Here is a 21,320-nt window from a genome sequence, read left to right on the forward strand (position 1 = left end):
AACTAGTGCAGCATACGGGGCATAGAATTCCTGCCCCTTTTTTCTTTATTTCCTGTGCTGAGGCCTGGTCTTCCCGTGGACCCCGGAGAATTAGCTGATGTTTACAAACATACAGGTACTCGTAGGTGTTAACAGATACTCTGATGCCTTAAAGAGTGTGGTTGTTAGGAACATTGGAGAATATATAAGCATTTGAAAAGTTAGGCAAAACCATGCTTACACTTTATAAGGTGATCGTAAAGAGGTTTTGAAAACTTTGCTACTTGTGGCACAATATTGCTGGCAGATTTGGGGGTTAGTTTTTTCACCCCAAATCCCCTGGTCCCTGATATTTCCCACACAATGAGAAGAGCATCCTCTTGGTTGGCCCCACTTTAAAATAGTCACAAAGTCTTGCTTTCTGCCTCTTTTCTCTTCTCCTATTTCACATTCTCCTTTCCTCTCATCTTTCCCATTTAAAATTATTCAATTTATGCCCATTGTCTACAAGAAAATATTTTTGTGATCTGGTATCTTTCAGCTTTTCCTGTCTTATGTCATGTCATTCTCCCAGGCAAATGTTACCCCACAAAAGTCACCCTGTGACCAGCAGTGTTAAACTACTTGTATTTCTCCACTAATTACAACTAGTTCCTTGGACTCCCCCAGCGAAGCTCAGGGGTTTCTACATTATTGTCTTTTTATTGTTATTCCTACCACCTGGAATGCACTTTCACCCAACTTTTTATGGGAATCTTTGTATTCCTATCTGAAAAGCTTCAGGTAAGAGGCTTTTCTTCCTGGGTGGCTCCTCTGCCTCTGCTGCCCTCCCACCTGGAGACATAGAAATGCTTGCCTTGATGAGTCCTGACAGCCCTGCTATATACTGTGTGCACTTGGTCTGCTCTTGTTAATTTAACAAAAGTTCTGGAAGGCAACATTCTAGTCTTTTTTGTTCACAGATACATGTCCCCATCACCTCTACTGAGAGCATGTCACGTATTAGGTGCTCAATGACTGTTAATACAATGAACGCATGAATGTCTACTGGGTACCTAGTGCTAGGGAGCCAGTGCTAAATAAGGTGGATGCTGTCTGACTTATGTTGCTTTTAGAGTAATAGAAGACCAGGAGAAATAAAAAGTACAACAAACTCAAGGAGGCAGGACTATGTCATGATATCAAAAATAATGTATTAGGGGGCACATATAGGTTAGGGAAGGTTGGCATTCGCTGGGCAAATGAGAGAAGAGTACCCAAGCAGAGGGAACAGATGTGTGAAAGACTGAAGTGAGAGAGAACTTGAGGAAAAAAAAAATTTAGTCAGGCTAAAAATTGTAGTGTTAAGGTAAAGGTGAGTGAAAGATAAGGCTGGGGAAGAAACAGGGCCCAGTTCAGTTCAGGAAGGCCTTATATGCCATGTTAGCGGGGTCACAGAGAGCCACGGAGGAGTTTTCACAGGGAAGGGGTGATGTACTCAGATTTGAGGTTTGGAAAAATCACTTCGACAGAGGTATGGAGATGATATTAGAGAGTTCAGTTATGGAGGTCAGGAGTTCAGATAGGAGGCCGCTTCTGTGGTCAGTTCTCCACTTGATGGTAAACTCAAGGGAAAGGATAATCATTTTTTTCAGTGTTGTAACTTAAGGGCTTAGATCACTGTCTGAATGAATGCAACGTTTCTTTTATAAATGAAGAACTTTACTTATAACAATTATCATATCTCAAAAAAGTGAGAATTTAAAAGCTACTTCACTTGGGAAGTTCTATCCCTTTACAACCCATCTAGTCATTGGGTCAATGTTACCACCTCTAGTTAGGCTAGTTACACAAAGGAGGTGTTAGCAGCACCCTACTCTGACCTCATCTACCAAGAGATATTTAAGTTGATTTATGTTATCCACTTTGCCTATATTATAATTGATCATTTTAATTATATATATTTTTGGTCTTTTTCATTAAGTTGTCGTTCTCTTGATGAAGATCATGTGCTTTTCTATTTTGTGTAACGTACCTAGGAGTAACCGATTATATCCTGTTTCCTTGAGTTTGTTCAAAGATAGGTAAAAGAGTTGAAGGAGATATGAATGAAGGAAAGAATAAATGATAAGCCATCTGAAAGGTTACTTCTGATTTTCCTATATTTGTACCAGAATTTAACCCTTAAACGGGTATAGTTCATCAACTAAAGCCATTTTATTAAGCCTTGTGTCAGCAGATTATGAATACCTGTATTATCTATAACACTGATTAGTGACCATAGCTCTCATTTTTCTTTTTTTTTTTTTTTTTTTGAGACGGAGTCTCGCTCTGTCGCCCAGGCTGGAGTGCAGTGGCCGGATCTCAGCTCACTGCAAGCTCCGCCTCCCGGGTTCCCGCCATTCTCCTGCCTCAGCCTCCCGAGTAGCTGGGACTACAGGCGCCCACAACCGCGCTCGGCTAATTTTTTGTATTTTTAGTAGAGACGAGGTTTCACCGTGGTCTCGATCTCCTGACCTTGTGATCCGCCCGCCTCGGCCTCCCAAAGTGCTGGGATTACAGGCGTGAGCCACCGCGCCCGGCCAGCTCTCATTTTTCTTTTGAGTCAATGAAAAGAGCAAAAGAATTTTCAAAAAATTTGAAAGAATTTCATGAAATTGCATCATAATGAACTAAATCAAAATGTAATATGGTAAACTAATACAGCAATGAAAATATTCTAATTTTTATTTTAATAGTTGATGTCTCCCTTATCCTTGATTTACAATGCAATGACACTTTTCAAAGCATTTTGAGTGTGTGGGATAACATATTATAAATTTGCAAACTCAAAAGAGGCAAAAAAGGGATAACTTCTGATTCAGATTATATGTCAAGTTTAGTTGTATTTAGAGTAAATAAGAAACATAAGTTAATTGTTTGTAGGTTGCAGAGTGATATGGATTATTTGTGCTGACACTTAAATATCATCACTGCTTTTCTAAAGCTTTCTGTTTTTTATGATCCATAAAGAAATATTAATTTATGTGACTAGATTAATCACTGATTCAACAAAAAACTTCATGTTTATAAATTTTTATATATCTAAGTTTATAACTTGAGTAACAAGCTGATTTATCCATTGTGATCCTGAATTTAAACTTTTATTGCTAATTATTATCATTATTATGATTGCTTTATAACAATAGCAACTAGCAGTTTTTTAGAAGAATAAGACGGACTATGATTTTTTTTGGATTTTTCATGGATTGACACAGAGTTCTGTGTGGGGTCAACGATTTGTCATTTTAAAGTAAAAATGAACTGAGGGGAAAAATGTTAATAAATTGTTAGGTTGGTATCTGGTCCAAAATTATTTCTAGGGGGTTTTCTTCTTAAGTACATCTTTAAAGCTGCACCCAAAGATTTGACTCAGATGTCAAGAATAATGATCTTCATTATAATAGTAGACCTTGATGAGAGTTCTGGCTTAAAAGAAAAAAGAAAGAAAGAAAGGAGAGAGAGAGAGAAAAGCACTGTGGTACTTTACATATACAGACATGTAGCACCATCTACTGGATTAGAGTAAACGAATAAAATCCGTAAAGTGTGTTTTTTTCCACTAGTAAAAATGTGGACCTCTGAATATCAAAGCTTCTTAGAGTATTCGTTTAGCCAATTCCTTTGATTTTTAGGACTATTTTACTTGTATGTGAAAATACTTTGATATAAAGAGCCTTCTTTTCTTCTTTGTCTTGGGTTGTAGGAAATAGTCACAGAAAATTGTTAGCTTTTATTTCAAGTTACTCATCTACAGAAATTAATTACACACACACACACATACACACCCCTGTATCCAGGTTAATTACATAATAATAGACATACACATCCTTAAAAATATTAAGTAAAGTACATAATTTTTTTTACAAGGCAATGGTTATCATGGGCAAAAACAAATTGTGAATGTGTATTTCCCAGAAAAAGATATTGAAAATCTGTAATTAGAGAGGTCTTTACTGTACCTCTGCATTAGAAATTTTTTTTAATGTAGTTATGTCTCTCTGTTATTAGGACAAATAAATCCATAAGAATGATCCATTCATTAATTCATTATTAATTCAGTGAGTATTAATGGAGAGATTACTATGTGCCAGGAACAATGATTAAAACACTGAAAAAAGTAACAATGATTTCAGAAATATTGCATAATATTTGGCTGTGAGTTTAATGTCCCTTTGTAAAGACTTACATCCATCTCTTTCATTAACAGTGCCCAACAGAACAGCCAACAATCTGATACAGCCTTGTGAAGTGGACATGTTTAAAGATTTTTAAGATAATCATCACTAAAAAAGCACTTTGTATAGATAAGGAAATTATGAAATAGGACAATTACAGGACTCCTCTGACATTTTCCCTGTGTGACTTATTTCATTACCCAAGTCATTATCTATTTCATTATCCATTGTTATAAAATGCATTTCCTCAGGAGGTAGTGAGTACCTAATCAGTGGAAGTGTAAAAGCACTGCATGTTGCTGATGTACATTTTGTAGTAGGGGCAATCTTGGAGGTTTCTTCTAATTCTGGGGTTATAGGAATGCTGTGAATCTGGTCATGTGCAACTATATTAAGAATTAATTACATAAAAGAAGATCTGAACAAACAGAGACATTTACATATTTCTGGGTAGGAAGACAATATGATAAAATTTCAGTTCTTCAATTATTCTGCATATTCAAGAAAATTTCAGTGAAAATGCCTAGGACTCTTAAAAAAAACTTGACAAGTCAATTCCAAAGTTTGTTTGGAGGTGTAAGTGTGTGATACTAGACAGAATAATTGTGACAGTGGTGATAATATGTTTTGCACTACCATACTAAAAAGCTATGCTACTCAAAACAGTGTGGCACTTTTGTAAAGATAAATAAATCAATGAAACACTAGACATCCAGAAGCATATCTTTCCATGTATGAGAATTTAATATAAAAAGGATGCATTTCAAATCAAAGGAGAGAGATAAACTATTTAATAAATCGTCTATTGCTATTTGTTTTGAAAAAAGAGTTATGAATCTACTTCCTCTCACACACAAACATACATTTCATGTGCATTACAAATTTTGCTGTAGAATATGTAATTACATAAATATGAGAAGAAATTATTGGAGACTTTTAAAATAATCTGGGAAAGGCCTTCCTCAGTGTAGCACAAAAAATAAAAATCACCAAAGAAAAGACTGACAGATGTAACTACAAACAAATCTAAAACTCTTGTCATTCTCTTGTCATGCCTATTCTTTCTACGGATTTTTATTGAGCACTGTTATGTTCCAGGCATTACTCTAGATTCTGAATATAGGGTGAACAAAATGCACATGCTTCTTGCCACTAAGCTTAAGCAATTTTTTTAAAATGCATATGGTTCCTATTGTCATGCATCTTGTAGTCTAGGGGAAAATATAGAAAATAAGCAAATAGAAACGTAATTATTAATTGTGGTAAGTTGTTTGAGGGTAATTACTAAATGTGGAAAGGTTGCCAGGAGAGAACATAACTAGAAAAAACTGTATCAAATTAAATGGGCAGTTTAAATTTATATATAAACTGAAGAATATGGGGCCCTGGTGAATAATAAGGAACTAGCCATTAGGGAAGGAAAATGTTGTGGGAAGAGAGACGAGCATATCTGAAGACACTCCTTTTGTTTGTTTGTTTGTTTGTTTTGAAACAGGGTCTCACTCTGTTGCCCAGGCTGGAGTGCAGTGGTGTGATCTCACTGCTACCTCTGCCTCCCGGGCTCAAGCAATCCTCCCACTTCAACCTCCCAAGTAGCTGGAACTATAGGCATATGCCACCATGCCTGGCTATTTGTTTTATTTTTAGTAGAGACAGAGTTTTGCCATGTTGCCCAGGGTGGTCTTAAACTTCTGGCTTCAAGTGATCTGCCCACCCCAGCCTTCCAAAGTGTTGGGATTACAGGCATGGATCACCATGCCCAGTCAGTTTTTTGAGGCTCTGGAGAAACAATTTTGGAAAGTCGGTGTGGCTGAAACGTAGTTAGTGAAGGAAGAGTTGGCAAGAGATGGGATGAGAAAAATAGGCAGAGGTCAGATCACATAGGACTTTGCAGACCAGTTAAGGAGTTTGGATTTAAATCTAACTAAACTAGGTGTCCATTGAAGAGTTTTAACCTGGGAAAAATTTGATTTAACAAAAGACAACCCTTAAAATGGCACAATTACTTTGGAAAAAGGTCTGGTGTGTTTTTATAAAACTAATCATGCATTTATCTTTTTAAGAACAATTTTATTTAAGAAACAGGGTCTTGGTACGTTGCCCAGCTGGTCTCAAACTCCTGAGCTGAAGCAATCCTCCTGCATCAGCCTCCTGAGTAGCTAGGATTATAGGTGTGTGCCCCATGCTGGCCCAAACACCTATCTTTCATCAGCAATTGCACTTCTTGGAATTTATTCAAGAGAAATAAAAGCATACGTCCACGAAAACACTTGTGCTGGAAGTACAGGTTAATAATTCTGAAACTACTTTAAATGTATACTGGAGCTGAACAAAATAAGTACATGAATAATGGATTGTAGGAGCAAGATTTCTCAGGACCAGCAGGGAAGTTATAAATAGGTAAAAAGGGAAGGCTAGTACAAGTTTTATGGTACTGGGTGAGAGTCAGAGATAGCAATATGTGCTAGTGTTTAGCTTATGCATACAGAGGCAAAAACAATGATAGATATGTATGAATTCATGGGTTAATAATGTACATACGTATATTATTTAGCTCTGACTCTGAGGGGACCTGAAAGCAATGACACCACCACAAAAACAAACATACCCAGATTCCAGATATTGGTTTCTACACACCATTCTCCCATAAAAGGAACCAGGGCTCCTTGGAGAAATGGCTGATTCTTGAGCTGGGTTAGGAGAAATACAAGATGAACCTGAAAAGTCATGCAGTACCAGAAAGTAAGGAGATGCTCAAAAACAAACCAAATGAAACAAAAACAAAAGGATGAAGGCATGTCAAAGACACACAGGGACCAATGGCCAAGGCTGGAACAAATTGAGCCACGAAACGAATAACATTGTTTGGATTATAACCCCAAATATAAAATATACATTTGTCCATAGTAACATAAAAAGATTGAGCAAATAAATAAAGAAGAAATAGTGTTATTTACAGAAAAATTTTAAATAATATATGTAGATACTATTCTTTTAGGAGATAGAGCTTAATCTCCCTCTTTTGAGACCAGGTTGAACTTAGTAAATTGCTTCCAAGTAATTGGGTATGGATGGGAAAAAATAGTAACTTCACAGTGAAGAAACCTGGCAAACATTATCATAACAGAATGACTGAAGGTAAAATCACAAATGATGTCATGGAGACATCATATACCTCTGATCTCATGTGATGAGGACACTTCACCTCTGTGGTTTTCTTTCCAAAAACCCCTAACTCCAGCCTAACCATGTGACAACCATCAGACAAAATCAAACTGAGGGATATTTTACACAATATTGGATGAGTCAGTGCTCCTGAATACTGTCAAGGTAATGAAAAAGAAAAAAATTGAGAACTCATTACAGACACGAGGGAGATTAACGAGATAAAACAATAAAATGCAGTGTGATATGCTGGATTGGATTCTGGAACAGAAAATGAACATTAATGGAAGAACTAGAAAGTCTGGGTTGGGCGCAGTGGCTCACACCTGTAATCCCAGTACTTTGGGACGCTGAGGCGGGCAGATCATGAGGTCAGGAGTTCGAGACGAGCCTCACCTCTACTAAAAATGCAAAAATTAGCCAGGTGTGGTGGCGGGCGCCTGTAATCCCAGCTACTCTGGAAGCTGAGGCAGGAGAATCGCTTGAACCTAGGAGGCAGAGGTTGCAGTGAGCCGAGATCATGCCACTTCACTCCAGCCTAGGCGACAGAGTGAGACTCCATCTAAAAAAAAACAAAACAAAAATTCAAGTGTAGCCTATAGTAATGTAGCACAGCTGGCTTCTTCGTTTTGACAGATGTACCATGATAATGTGAAATAATAGCATTGGGGAAACTAAAACTTGGTGAGGGGTATCTGGAAACTCTGTTTACTATCTTTGTAAATTTTATGTAAATCCAAAACTATTCTAAAATAAAAAGCGTGTTAAAAAGACTGGTACAAGGATGTTTATAATAGCTTTATTCATAGTTGTCCAAACCTGGAAACAATACAGCAATAAAAAGAAACATAAACTATTGCTATGTACCACAATTATGGATAAATATCAAAAACATTATGCAGAGTGAAAAAAAGTGTGTTATTTCAAAAAGTACAAACTGTCCTTGTATGAGTCTGGGTCCAGTGAGGAGAAAGAAACCACATAGTAACTTAATAGAGAAAGTTTAATATAAAAATTGTTCATTATAACAGAGAATAAGAGTCACAATGATTGACTATTAAGATGTAAAGAACTCTAAGGAATATAAAAATAGCAACTATAAGGAGCAGCCAGTATCCCTAAAGCTGAAATACAGTACCCAAGGAAGAGACCTTCCCTCCCCCACCGCAGGGTTCAGAGAATGGCCGAGTTGTTTTGGTGCAGTGGAACTGACTGAAAATCTATTCTTTATGATGCTAGGAAATCTGTTAATTGGAAGATGTCTCACCAGAGGCACTCTGCTACGGAACTGCCCAAGTGAAGAGTTCAGAGTGGGGTGGGGTGCTAAGGAAAGCTTCTGGATGCTGCTGCCTGCTACACTTTGCAGGAGCTGGGAACTGGAGAAGTCACAAGCACTGCAGGAGCCTAATGCTGGAGAAAATGCCTGTGATGCAGGGGCTGGACACTGGAGAAGCTGTGTGCAACACAGGAGCCAGGGGCTGGAGAAGCTCTGTGTGCTACAGGAGCCTGCCAGGTGAGCTCATGGAAACCAGAAAGAAAAACAAAGCAAAAAAAAGAAAACAAAAAAAAAACCAAACTATTTTCCTTCTGCAAAGTATCTCCCGTACCCTCTGTTGATAAAGCTTAATTTTATGCCAACAGCCAAAAGAGAACTCTGTAAAGGGCCCATACAGTTTTAACAGAACAGGCAAAATGGGTGAATTTGGAGCTGAAAGGCAATAAATTATTAACTGGTACAATATGGTACCTTTCTGTTTATTTGGAATTTTAAAAGAAAGAAAACTTACAATAGAAAAATAAAAACCTGGAAAAATAGTTGTCTCTGGGGATTTGGGGAGGTGAGAGCAGGGACTGACTAGAAAGAGGCATGAGGGAATGTTTTATGGTAGTGGTAATATTCTATATCTTGAGAGTAGTTTAGGTTAACCAAGTCATGCATTTGTCAAAATGCGAGATTTGTGTATTTCTTTGTGTGTAAATTTCACTGTAGAAGAAAAATGTAAACAAAAGTTAACATATGCATGGTAAAGTATTTAAGAAGGAGGTTTATTGATTCTTATAATTTATTTTGAAATGCATGAAGAAATAATATGGATTGATGGATGAATAGAGAGATAAACGTATGATAACACAAGAAGAGGCAAATATTAATGGCAGGATCTAGGTACCACCTAGATCTAGAGGTCATTGGTGCTCATGGTAAAATTATTTCAGCCTTTTTTATGTTAAAAACATTTTGGAATTTGATGTCAGAAAGAAAAGATTACCTTAATTGCTGAGGGGAGGATGGATTTTAGGAGAACAAGAGCAGAAGTGGGCAGATTGATGGGGAGACAATTTTGGTAATGTAATGACAGGTGATGAAAGCCTAAATTAGAGTAGTGGTAGTGGAGATGGAGAGCAGTAGGATCAGTACAGCTTCGGGGGCTGAAAGTGAGATGTAATAGTGATGGATTGAAGATGGGAGGTGAGGAAAAGGAAGGAATCAGTAATCACAGTCAGGATTTGATTTTATACAGTTCAGTAGATGGTGGTGTGTTGGCTGTGTAGAGAAGACAGAGAAACAGGTTTGAAATATGTGCAGTTAAAATCAAGAATTCTATCTTAGACCTGTGAATCGGGTTTAAGATATCTATAAGACATCTTGACGGAATTGTCTAGTAAGCAGCTGGATGTACGTTTGGAGAACAGAAGAGAGATCTGGGCTAGAGAAATGTTAAGAGTAAAATCAAGAAAATATCAGCAGTTTTGGACTGAGTTGGATCCCTCCCCTGCCCAAATTCATATGTTGAAGCCACTCCCAATTTGACTGTATTTGGAAACAGGGCCTTTACCGAGGGAACTAAGGTTTAAAGAGGTCATGACTGCGGAACCCTCATCCAACAGGACTGGTGGTATCCTTATAAGAAGAGAAAGAGACACCAGCAATGCATGTGCACAGAGAAAAGACCATGTGAGGACACGGCCATCTGCAAGCCAAGGAGAGAGGCCTCACCAGAAACCATCCCTTGCTCTTGAATTGCTAGCCCCCAGAACTGTGAGAAAATAAATTTCTGTTAAGCCACCTAGTGTATGATATTTTATTATGGCACTCCTAACAAACTAATACACCTATCATGGCATTTAAAGACATGAAAATGGATATCATCACCTAGGAAGCAAGTGTAAGAGTAGAGGGATCAGCTTTGAGTCTTGAGGAATACCAATGTTGAGTGGCCAAATGAGCCAAGATAAAGCAGCAAAGGAGATTAATAAAGTTAATGGGAAACTGACAGGAAAAAAAAGTTATAAAAGCCAAAAGAGGAAAATGTTTTAACAGGGAAGGAACAGCTGGGTTTAATGCTGCTGCTAGATTGGGTAAGTTGATGATGAAAGAGTTCGCTGAATAGGAAGCATGCTGATGGCAACAAGGGTAGTTTCTGAGCCATGCATGGCAAAATACACTAAAAACAAAGTTAAACAGAAGCCTCCAAAAACAGACTGGGAGAAAAATATTTACACACACACACACACACACACACCACACCACACAGAAAGAGAGAGAGAGAAAGAGAGAGAGAGAGAGAATACTATCCGTAACACAGAAAGCACTGCTATAATTCAATAAGATCACTGAATAGGGAAAAACTGGGCAAAGAATATGATAAAGAAATTCTTAGAAGAAATTTGATGCTTGGTCTCACTTATTAGGGAAATGTCCATTAACTACGAGATACCACATTTTGTTATTTATATTGTAAAATATTTAATATTTTGTAATATCCAGGTATGCAGAGATACTCTCATATTTTTGGAGAATATGTAAAGCCTTTTTGAAGAATAATTTAGTGTTACCCATCAAAATAATATTGCTTATATCTGTTTTCCATTAATTTTACTTCTAAGAATTTTTCCTGCAGAGACATTTACATAGGTATGCAAGATTATATCTTATTTCACCAAATCTAACTTCATTGATTAAAAAGATGCATCTCAATTTCAGAGATATTAAAATGTGAAAATAAGTATAACCAGAATTGATGAAATGCAGTGTTATCAAGATGTGCATTGCAGCATTGTTTAACAGTTATAATTGATAATGCTGAATTTTAAGTTTCTATAAAAAGACTAAGGTAGATTCAAATGTACTGACATGGAAACATGGCCACTATTGTTAAGTGAAAAGAATGGATTTGCGGAAGAATGTTTACTATATGATTATATTTATGTAGGACAAAATTGACATATGTAAATATTTAAAGCTTCATTTTAAAATGCTGGTTAGGTAAACACTAAACAGTGGTACTCTCTTACAAGGAGGATTGGCATGGAGGTGAAATATATCTTTTTCTTTTACTTCATAAATAGAAGTTTTTTTTCTATCTTTTTAAACAAAGATAACATTATTTTTGCAGAACAAATAAACTTTATGTTTTAGCCTTAGCAACTTGATCTGGTAAATTTAAGGGAATAAGATAGTAAAACACCTTCTTTAGCATGTTGGAAATAAATTGAGCATTTCAGCAACAAAGCTTATAAAACTATGGGTTTTATTTCCAAAGCTAGATCTGGATGAATACAAATAGAGTTATGGTCTAGAACTTGTAGAATTCGAGTGAGAACTAGGTGATATGAGATGTCGTGATGATGAGGTAGAGAAGCAGGGATACCATTTTAAGGCAGAATTGTAGAATTTGGAGAAAGCATGGGCATTTCATCTAGAAGTAAATATCACATAATTGTTATCCTCAAATTCAGGAAATGGAATCTTTGACAAATGAGACATGGGACTCTCAGAGCTTCAGTTGCTAGACTTCTTATGCCCATGTGGTGTAAACGCATGGAACTTACCTATGTAACTGTTTCTGCAGGACATATTCCTAGAAGTAAAATTAATGGAAAGATGAAAAAGACTCCACAGTCATGCATTTGGCAGCTACAGCTGACACTGAGAGGGGTGCTTCAACTCATTGGCACAGGTCAAGGCAGCTCAGTATTCATATTAAAAACTGGGATGGTAAACTAGGTAATTTTAAGATACATGGGTGGTAATAATACCAATTATTTTATTTTATTTTTATTTTTTGCTTTATTAAAATGTAATTAAATGTGACTGGTTTCCTTAGCTCTTGTGAAGGTATTTTCATAGGTGCAGAGTTGTTCAAATGATGTTTCTGTGAGGGCTGATTGCTGGAAGTCTTTTGTTCTGCCATTTTCCTCCCCACCTTTGACCCAACACCAATAATTTTAGGAAGCCGCATTGCCATAACAAATCTCAAGTATAAATAACTATGTACCATCTTAACATAAGCTGAATACTAACATTTTCATTAGTTGGAATGACTACACTATTATAAAATAAGCAATGATCATTTATAAAGGATTAAATATCATTATATCTAAAATTCCACTATTCCATACAGGTTAAAATTTCTTCTACAAGTTGAGCCTTTCTCCCCAACCTTTAATCATTGTAGAAAGGGGGAATAAAATGCTTTGCTAATTCTAGTCTTTACAGGCACAAAGTCCACGAGATTAAGTTTATAGAAAACAATGTAGGCACAAAGAGACAAAGCTCCTACAGGAGGATTTCAGAACTATAGTAACAAATCGACTGTAAAAATACATTTTAAGACAGTCAAAATATGAATCTGAAATGGTTATTAGATGATATTGAAGAATCGTTGTTTTTTTAAGATGTGATAATGATATTGTGCTTGTTAGATAACATTAACCACTCTTCTACCAATACATGCTCAAGTATTTAGGGATGTAATGTCATGATGTCTATGATTATCTTTTACTTGAGCAAAAGATACAGATGATGCTAATATGGCAAAATATGAATGCTAAATCAAGGTGATGCGTATATAGCAGTTATTTATACTTTGCTTTCTATTCCCATATACATTTAAAATATTTATAATAAAAGTTTAATAATGTCTAGGTAAAATAAAATTCGAAAGAGCAAAAAAAGGTTACAGGTGGCTATTGGATACGTAAAATTAATTCATGCACAACATCCCTTCTTTGCCTAAAGAAGCCTCAGTTTAATTTACCCAGAAAATGAAAGGATTAGATTAGTTGATTGTTTTGTCCTTTCTAGTTCTGAGATACTATACAAGACAGACTATAACTCAAATGCCTACCCATGCCAAGCAGGTAATTCAAATTAGTGAATTGGTAAAGTGCTTGTCGGTCTAAAGGGGGCGGCTCTCTAGCGGAACATTACCTTTTGATAATGGGGCTTGTGTGACCTACCCTTTTTCTAAGCGGAGGAAATACAGAAGTTTATGCGAAATTCCACACTTTAAATGTTAGCAAACGAAAATGCAAAGAAAAATGCAAGCATGGGAGTGGTGCCAGAGGGGCCACCATACCGCGCTACAAGTGTGCGGCCTCCCAGCGGACAGTGTCTGCGGTCGACCGCGACGGGGTGAGTAAGCACGGTGAGGAAGGCTGGCCGACTGAAAGAGGCGACGATCACAACATCCCAGTGATGCCAGAGAGAGAGTTCTGTTTCCAAACACCAGTTCACCCCGGTCTACTTTCACCTACTGTAGTAGCTGATGAAATCTACACAACACAGCAAACACAACTTGAAATGAAACGTAGTTTATTATCTCTGTTGGCTTCCGTCTTCCCCCAGGCAATCGGAGGATCCTGTGGTTTACTTCCAGTCACCTGCCCGGTGGTCCTCCAGCCCGCTCCGGGGGCCACAGGTTTCACACTCTCCGGGAGCGATCTGAGAGCCGCCTTTTCGTGGAAAGTTATGCTGCCGCCTGGCAAGCTCGGGAACCTCGGGAGGGGTAAGTTGCTGCTCTTCCCTCAGTGCTCAAGGTGAAAAAAAAAAGGTTATTTGGCCTGGAGGCAGGGATTTCTCAACCGGAAGTTTCGCCTTTGGTCTGGAGCGCTTCCTGTTTGGTAACTAAGGACGCGGGAAGGTTGGTAGGGCTCCCGCCGCAATTACCGCGGCGCTGTGCAGGTGCCTGGGCTTGACGCGGGTGCTGTTCACCCGATGTACAAGAAGGCGGATCTTTGTTCTGTACCTTCTCTATCCGTTTGCAGTCATGAGTAGCGAATTCCTGGCTGAGCTGCACTGGGAGGATGGGTTCGCCATCCCGGTGGCGAACGAGGAGAACAAGCTACTGGAAGATCAGGTGAGATCAGTTGAAGAAGGCGGGAGGAAGCAGAGAGGGCCTGCCGGGGGGCGTTTTCTGGTTGGCAGTACTACCCCAGCCCTTTTATTTCTCTCCTTTCCTAATCCTGTGCTTCCTCTAAAACTCTCCCCACCATCGCCGTCCTCCCTTACCCTGTCTATTTCAGTAATTGTTAAGCATTTAAAAATGTTATTAAAACCATAATTGACATTTAGGGTTATAAAGCTCGAATTATTACTTCCTCATGCCCATTCCTCTTATTTCATTCCTCCTGGCGGGAGAGGAAAGGCTGGTTCTGACGCCCGCTTTTTGCTTGCTCAAAAATTAAAGAGCTGCTTGGAAAAGAACTTCTGAGGTTTGCATAGCAACGGTTATTTGCGCACGTTTATAAATTAAACACTAGAAGGTTCATGTTTCTTTGTGAGTTTCCGTCTATAATGTTTAAAGCTGAAAGTGACTTGAGATGTTTTCAACAGGAACAGCCCAGTAAGAATGTGAAATGTGCAGTTTACAATTTTTCAAAGAGAAGACTGAGTTGTCACAGATTGACATAAGAAATTTTACGTTGTAAGGACGAACTTATACTCACTACAATTCATAGCAGTTGTTAAAAAAAAAAAAAAAAAATTGCAGGCCGGGCGCAGTGGCTCACGCCTGTAATCCCAGCACGTTGGGAGGCTGAGGCGGAGGGTTCCTAAAAGCCAGAAGTAAACCAGCTTGAACAGCAAAGCGAGACCCCCCACAAACCCCTCCCACCTCGTCTCTACGAAAAAATAAAAATAAAAAAATAAAAAGTTGCAGCCGGGTCAGCAAATTTTGAAAAACTGTGGTGGTGATTTGTGTAGAAGAAGGTTCAAGAATAACAGATGATGCTTACACAACTTTACAAAACGGAACAGAAAGTTTTCTCAGCTCTAAAAAAGGAAAATGAAAATCCCGTGACTCTACCTTTTGAAAAGAATGGAAATACTTTTTAAAACGTTCTGACCTATTTACTCGTGTAATTTAGAAGACTGCAATTTTTCCCCAAAGAAGGGCAATATTAAGAAATAGAAGAAATCTAGCACTGAGTACTGAGGAATTAATACTAAGTATCCAGCCCTGGGTTCAGATCCTACTTACCAACCCTAATCCTGCTTCTTTTTCTGTAAAGTGGAGATGGAGATAAACAAACTAATTACTTCGCGGGCTCTAGGAACATAATATGGGTTAAAGCTCCATCCAAATTTTAGGTTTTAGTATTATTGCTTATTGTGTCTCACAGAATTTTTATGTACATATTACCTATATTAGCTATTTTTAAAAATTACAGAGCCGTATAGTGAAGAAAAAAGAGGACCACAATTGCATTACATAAATAAACTCTGACATTTAAAAAGCAACTCCTGTAAATTTAAGATATTCAAACAGAATAGAAGGGTATGAGATAAAAACATAAGGTATTCCCTCCCTAAAGTGTCCGCTGTACTGTAGAAATGACTATCGTGGCATTAAACACACATTTCAGACATCTTGGTATACAGATATACAGAAAGAGAAAAATGAGGAGTATTATAATGGAATTCTGTTATATATATGCTGTTTTTAACACAATATTAATTTTAGTATTTGAGAGAAGAAAAGGCAGTTGTTGAATTTCAGGTAAATATTACTTGATCACAAGAGGTGCTGATTGCTAAAAAATTCCTCTAAGTTAAGAAAAACTACTTAAGAAAAAATAGTTTTTAAGAACTCTATATTTCAATTATAGATGACTGAATGTCTCTGATTTTAAAGAATAAGTTAGCACTCTTACACATTTTCCCATGTCCTCTTCCCCTATTAAAAATAATGGTTTTATCATTTTTAATATTATCAAGTTTTATTTGCATTTGATTCAATGCCCTTAATTTATCACAAGTGTTTAGTGTTAGTTTTATACTTGATTTGCTTTAATGGTCCTTACTGCAGTCACTTTTATTCAGTTTATCTTTCTTGAACTTTTCTTTTGATTTGTCTTTTGGCTGGCTGGATTTTATCCTCAAATGATTGTTGCAAGAAGGGCCCGTAGTACTGTGATTTTAATTTCTTGCATCCTAGATTGCCAGTCTACTTCCTTGCATTGCCTGCTTTAAGTTTATACATCTTAAATCAAAGTATCAGATCTTCAAGGTACTCTTCTATTCCTTCTGCCCCCTACTTCCCACCCACTTCCTTCTGGAGTACCCTATTTTACAATATGTACAGATTTTCCCACAGACCTGTTTTACAACTGTTGCCTTAGAAATTCTCTTTATTCTTCTGCTGAGTTGAGGCTGTATTTCCTAGATCACATACCTTCATTTTTCTTGTATAGGCATACCTTCAAGATACTGTGAGTTCAGTTCCAGACCACTGCAATAAAGTGAACGTTGCAATAAAGCAAGTCACACAGTGCATGTAAAAGTTATGTTTACTTTTACTTCAGTCTATTAGGTGTTCAATAAAAAATACCTTAATTAAAAATGCTTTATTGTTAAAAAATATACTAACAAGTATCTGAGCCTTCAAGGAGTTGTAACCATTTTGCTGGTGGAGAGTCTTGCTTTGATGTTGATGTCTGCTGACTGATCAAGGTGGTTGTTGAAGGTTCAAGTGGCTGTGCCAATTTTTTAAAATAAGAGAACAATGAAGTTTGCTGCATCAATGGATTCTTCCTTTCATGAAAAATTTTTCTGTAGCGTGCAATAATATTTGATAACATTGTATGCACAGTAAAACTTTCAAAGGTGGAGTCAATTCTCTCATACCCTGCTGCTGCTTTATCAAATAAGTTTATGTAATATTCTAAATCCTTGTAATTTCAACAGTGTTCACAGCGTCTTCACTAGGAGTAGGTTCTATCTCAAGGAACCACTTTCTTTGCTCATCCATAAGAAACAATTCCTCATCTGTTCAAGTTTGTTATTAAGATTGCAGCAATTCAGTCACATCTTCAGGCTCCCCTTTTAATTCTAGTTCTCTAGCTATTTCTACCTTATCTGCAGTTACTTTCTCCATTGAAGACTTGAACCTCTCAAAGTCATCCATGAGGGCTGAAATATTCTTCTAAACTCCTATTAATACCGATATTTTGATCATCTCTCATGAATCATGAATGTTCTTAATGGCACCTAGAATGATAAATCCTTTTCAGAAGGTTTCCAGTTTACCTTGCTCAGATCCACCATAGGAATCACTATCTATGGCAGCTATAGCCCAACAAAATGTATTTCTGAAATAAGTCTTGAAAGTCAAAATTTCTTCTTGATCCATGGGCTGCAGAATGGATGTTGTGTTAACACGCATGAAAACATTAATCTCTTTGTATGTCTCCATCATAGCTCTTGGGTGACCAGGTGCATTGTCAATTAGCATTAATTTTTTTGTTTGTTTGTTTGAGAGGGAGCCTTACTCTGTTATTATCCAGGATGAGATACAGTGGTGTGATCTTGGCTCACTGCAACCTCTACCTCCTGGGTTCAAGCGATTCTCCTTCCTCAGCCTTCTGAGTAGCAGGAATTGCAGGCATGTGCCACCATGACTGGCTAATTTTTGTATTTTTAGTAGAGATGGAGTTTCACCATGTTGGCCAGGCTGCTCTTGAACTCCTGACCTCAAGTGATCACCTGCCTTGGCCTCCCAAAGTGCTGGGATTACAGGTATGAGCCACCACACTCGACCAATGAGCAGTAATATTTTGAGAGGAATTCCTTTTTTTCTGAGCCGCTGAAATCAAGAGTGGGCTTAAAATGTTCAGTAAACCAAGTTGTAAACAGATGTGTCATCCAGGCTTTTTTGTTCTATTTATAGAGCACGGGCAGAGTAGATTTAGCATAATTCTGAAGGGCCTCAGGATTTTCAGAATAGTAAATGAGCATTGGCTTCAACTTAAAGTCACTGGCTGCATTAGCCCCTAATAAAGAGTCAACCTGTCCTTTGAAGCTATGAGCCAGGCAATGACTTCTCCTACTGAGCTATAAAAGTCATAGATGGCATCTTTTAATATATGGCTGTTTCATCTATGTTTAAAATCTGTTGTTTGGTGTAGCCACCTTTATCAATGATCTTTGTTAGATCTTCTAGATAACTTACTGCAGTCTCTGCATCAGAACTTGCTATCTCACTTTGTACTTTTGTGTTGTGGAGATGGTTTCTTTCCTTAAACATCATGAACCCAGCTCTGCTAGTTTTAAACTTTTCTTCTGCCGCTTCCTCACTTTTCTCAGCCTTCATAGAATTGAAGAAAGTTAAGGGCCTTGCTCTGGATTAGGCTTTGGCTTACAGAAATGGTGGTGCATGCCTGTAATCTCCACTACTCAGGAGGCTGAGGAAGGACAATTGCTTGAACCCAGGAGGTGGAGGTTGCAGTGAACTGAGATCACACCACTGCATCTGTAAGCCGATTGTGGCTGATTTAATCTTCTATCTGGACCACTAAATCTTTTGATGCGGGGAAGGTGAACTCCAAAATTGAGGCTTAGCCCTGGAGGGTTCTTGGCTCCATTCAGGAAAGATTTCAAGGGTGAGTCAGTGGTGTTATACAGCAACTTTTCTTGAAGTGTCAGGATGCAACAGCTGAGGTACTGCTCCTTGTGGAGCAGGAATGCTTGAAAACAGGTGCCCAGAGTAGCAGCTCAGAGGCAGTTCTGTAGTCATATTTATACCCACTTTTAATTATACATATACTTAGGGTCAGATTATGCAGCAATTTCTAAAACAAGGGTGGTAATTTCTTAGTCATTGGGTTGTTGCCATGGGAACAATTTTTTTTTTTTTTCTGAGACAGAGTCTTGCTCAGTCAGCCAGCCTAGAGTGCAGTGACACCATCTTGGCTCACTGCAACCTCCGCCTCCCAGGCTCAAGCATTCTTGTGCCTCAGCCCTGCAAGTAGCTGGGATTACAGGTGCATGCCACCACACCTAGCTAGTTTTTGTATTTTTAGTAGACATAGGGTTTTGCCATGTGGGCCAGGCTGGTCTTGAACTCCAGGCCTGAAGTGATCCGCCAGCCTTGGCCTCCCAGTATGTTGGGATTACAGGTGTGAGCCACCGCGTCCAGCCCAAAGGGATGATCACTTCTGGGTATTGCCATGGCAGTGGTAAACTGACATGGGACACTGGTGAACATGTCTTATGGAAAGCTGCTTCCCCTTCATCCCTGCTTTAGCTAGTCCTCAATTTGGTCTGGTGTCGAAGCCCTGCCTTTGAGTCTAGACCCACCTCGTATCTCACTTTCTCCATATCAGCAATAAGGCTTTTTTACTTTCTTATCATTTATATGTTCAAGGGAGTAGCACTTTTGATTTATTTTTAGAAATTAAATAAAGAGAAAAAAGTAAAGCGAAAAAAAAAAAAGAAAAGAAAAAAAAAAGGCACTGTGATACTTTACAAATACAGACATGAAGTACTATCTGTGGGATCAGAGTAAATGAATACAATCAGTAAAGTCTATTTTTCCACTAGTAAAAGTGTGGACCTCTGAATATCAAAGCTTCTTAAAGTATTGGTTTAACCAATTCTTTTGATTTTTAGGACCATTTTACTTATAGGTGAGAATACTTTGATATAAAAACCTTTCTTTTCTTCTTTGTCTTGAGTTCTAGGAAATAGTCATAGAAAGTTGTTAGCTTTTGTTTAATGTCACTCATCTTCAGGAATTAATTAGAAACACACATACACACCCCTTCCACACACACCACTGTACCCAACTTAATTACATGATAATACTTGTACATGTCCTTAAAAATATTAAATAAATTACATATATATATATTTTTTACGAGGCAGTGGTTGTCATGGGCAAAAACAAATTGTGAATGTGTATTTCCCAGAAAAGGATATTGAAAGTCTGTAGTTAGAGAGGTCTTTACTGTTTCTCTGCATTATAACTTTTTTTTTAACGTAGTTATGTCCCCCTGTTATGAGGAGAAATAAATCCATAAGAATGATCCATTCATTAATTCAGTGAGTATTAATGAAGAGATTACTATGTGCCAGGAACAATGATGAAAACACTGAAAAAAAGTAACAGTGATTTCTGAAATATTTGGCTGTGAAGTCAGTGCCCCTTTATAAAGACTTTATATCCATCTCTTTCATTAACAGTGCTCAACAGAACAGTCAACAATCTGATACAGCCTTGTGAAGTGTACATGTTTAAAAATTTTTATAGATACTGGTCAAGATAATCATCACTAAAAAAGCATTTTGTGTAGATAAGCAAATTGTGAAACAGGACAATTAGAGGACCCCTCTGGCATTTTCCCTATGAGACTTATTTGATTATCCAAGTCATTATCTATTTCATTATCTATTGTGATAAAATGCATTTCCTCAGGAGGTAGTAAGTACCTCAGGAAGTGTAAAAGCACTGCATGTTGCTGATGTACATTTTGTAGTCAGGGCAATCTTGGAGGTTTCTTCTAATTCTGGGGTTATAGAAATGCTCTGAATCTGGTCATGTGCAAGTATATTGAGAATTAATTACGTAAAAGAAGATCTGAACAAACAGACATTTACATATTTCTGGGTAGGAAGACAATATGATAAAAGTTTCAGTTCTTAAATTATTCTGTATATTTAAGAAAATTTCAATGAAAATGCCTAGGGCCCTTTTAAAACAAAACTTGACAAGTCAATTCCAAAGTTCATTTGGAAGTGAAAGTGTTTGATACTAAACAAAATAGTTGTGATGGTGGTGATAGTGTGTTTTGCCCTACCATACTAAAAAGCCATGCTACTCAAAACAGTGTGGCACTTTTGTAAAGATAAATCAATGAAACACCCGGCATCTAGAAGCACATCTTTGCATGTATGAGAATTTAGTATAAAAAAGATGCATT

The 21,320-nt window shown here is 37.6% G+C and overlaps 1 protein-coding gene across 1 annotated transcript in view; it reads left to right on the top strand.

Moving 5' to 3' along the window:
• Positions 1-14,275: 14,275 nt before the first annotated feature.
• CCDC39 (coiled-coil domain containing 39) overlaps positions 14,276-21,320 on the top strand; it is a 57,994-nt gene continuing 50,949 nt past the window's right edge. Inside the window, exon 1 of the mRNA XM_025376951.1 lies at positions 14,276-14,479. Coding sequence (XP_025232736.1) covers positions 14,390-14,479 — 90 coding nt within the window. The 5' untranslated portion in view covers positions 14,276-14,389. The remainder of the gene's footprint in view (positions 14,480-21,320) is intronic.

The sequence above is a fragment of the Theropithecus gelada genome, chromosome 2 (genome assembly GCF_003255815.1).
Source record: "Theropithecus gelada isolate Dixy chromosome 2, Tgel_1.0, whole genome shotgun sequence".
NCBI classification, from domain to species: Eukaryota; Metazoa; Chordata; class Mammalia; order Primates; family Cercopithecidae; genus Theropithecus; species Theropithecus gelada.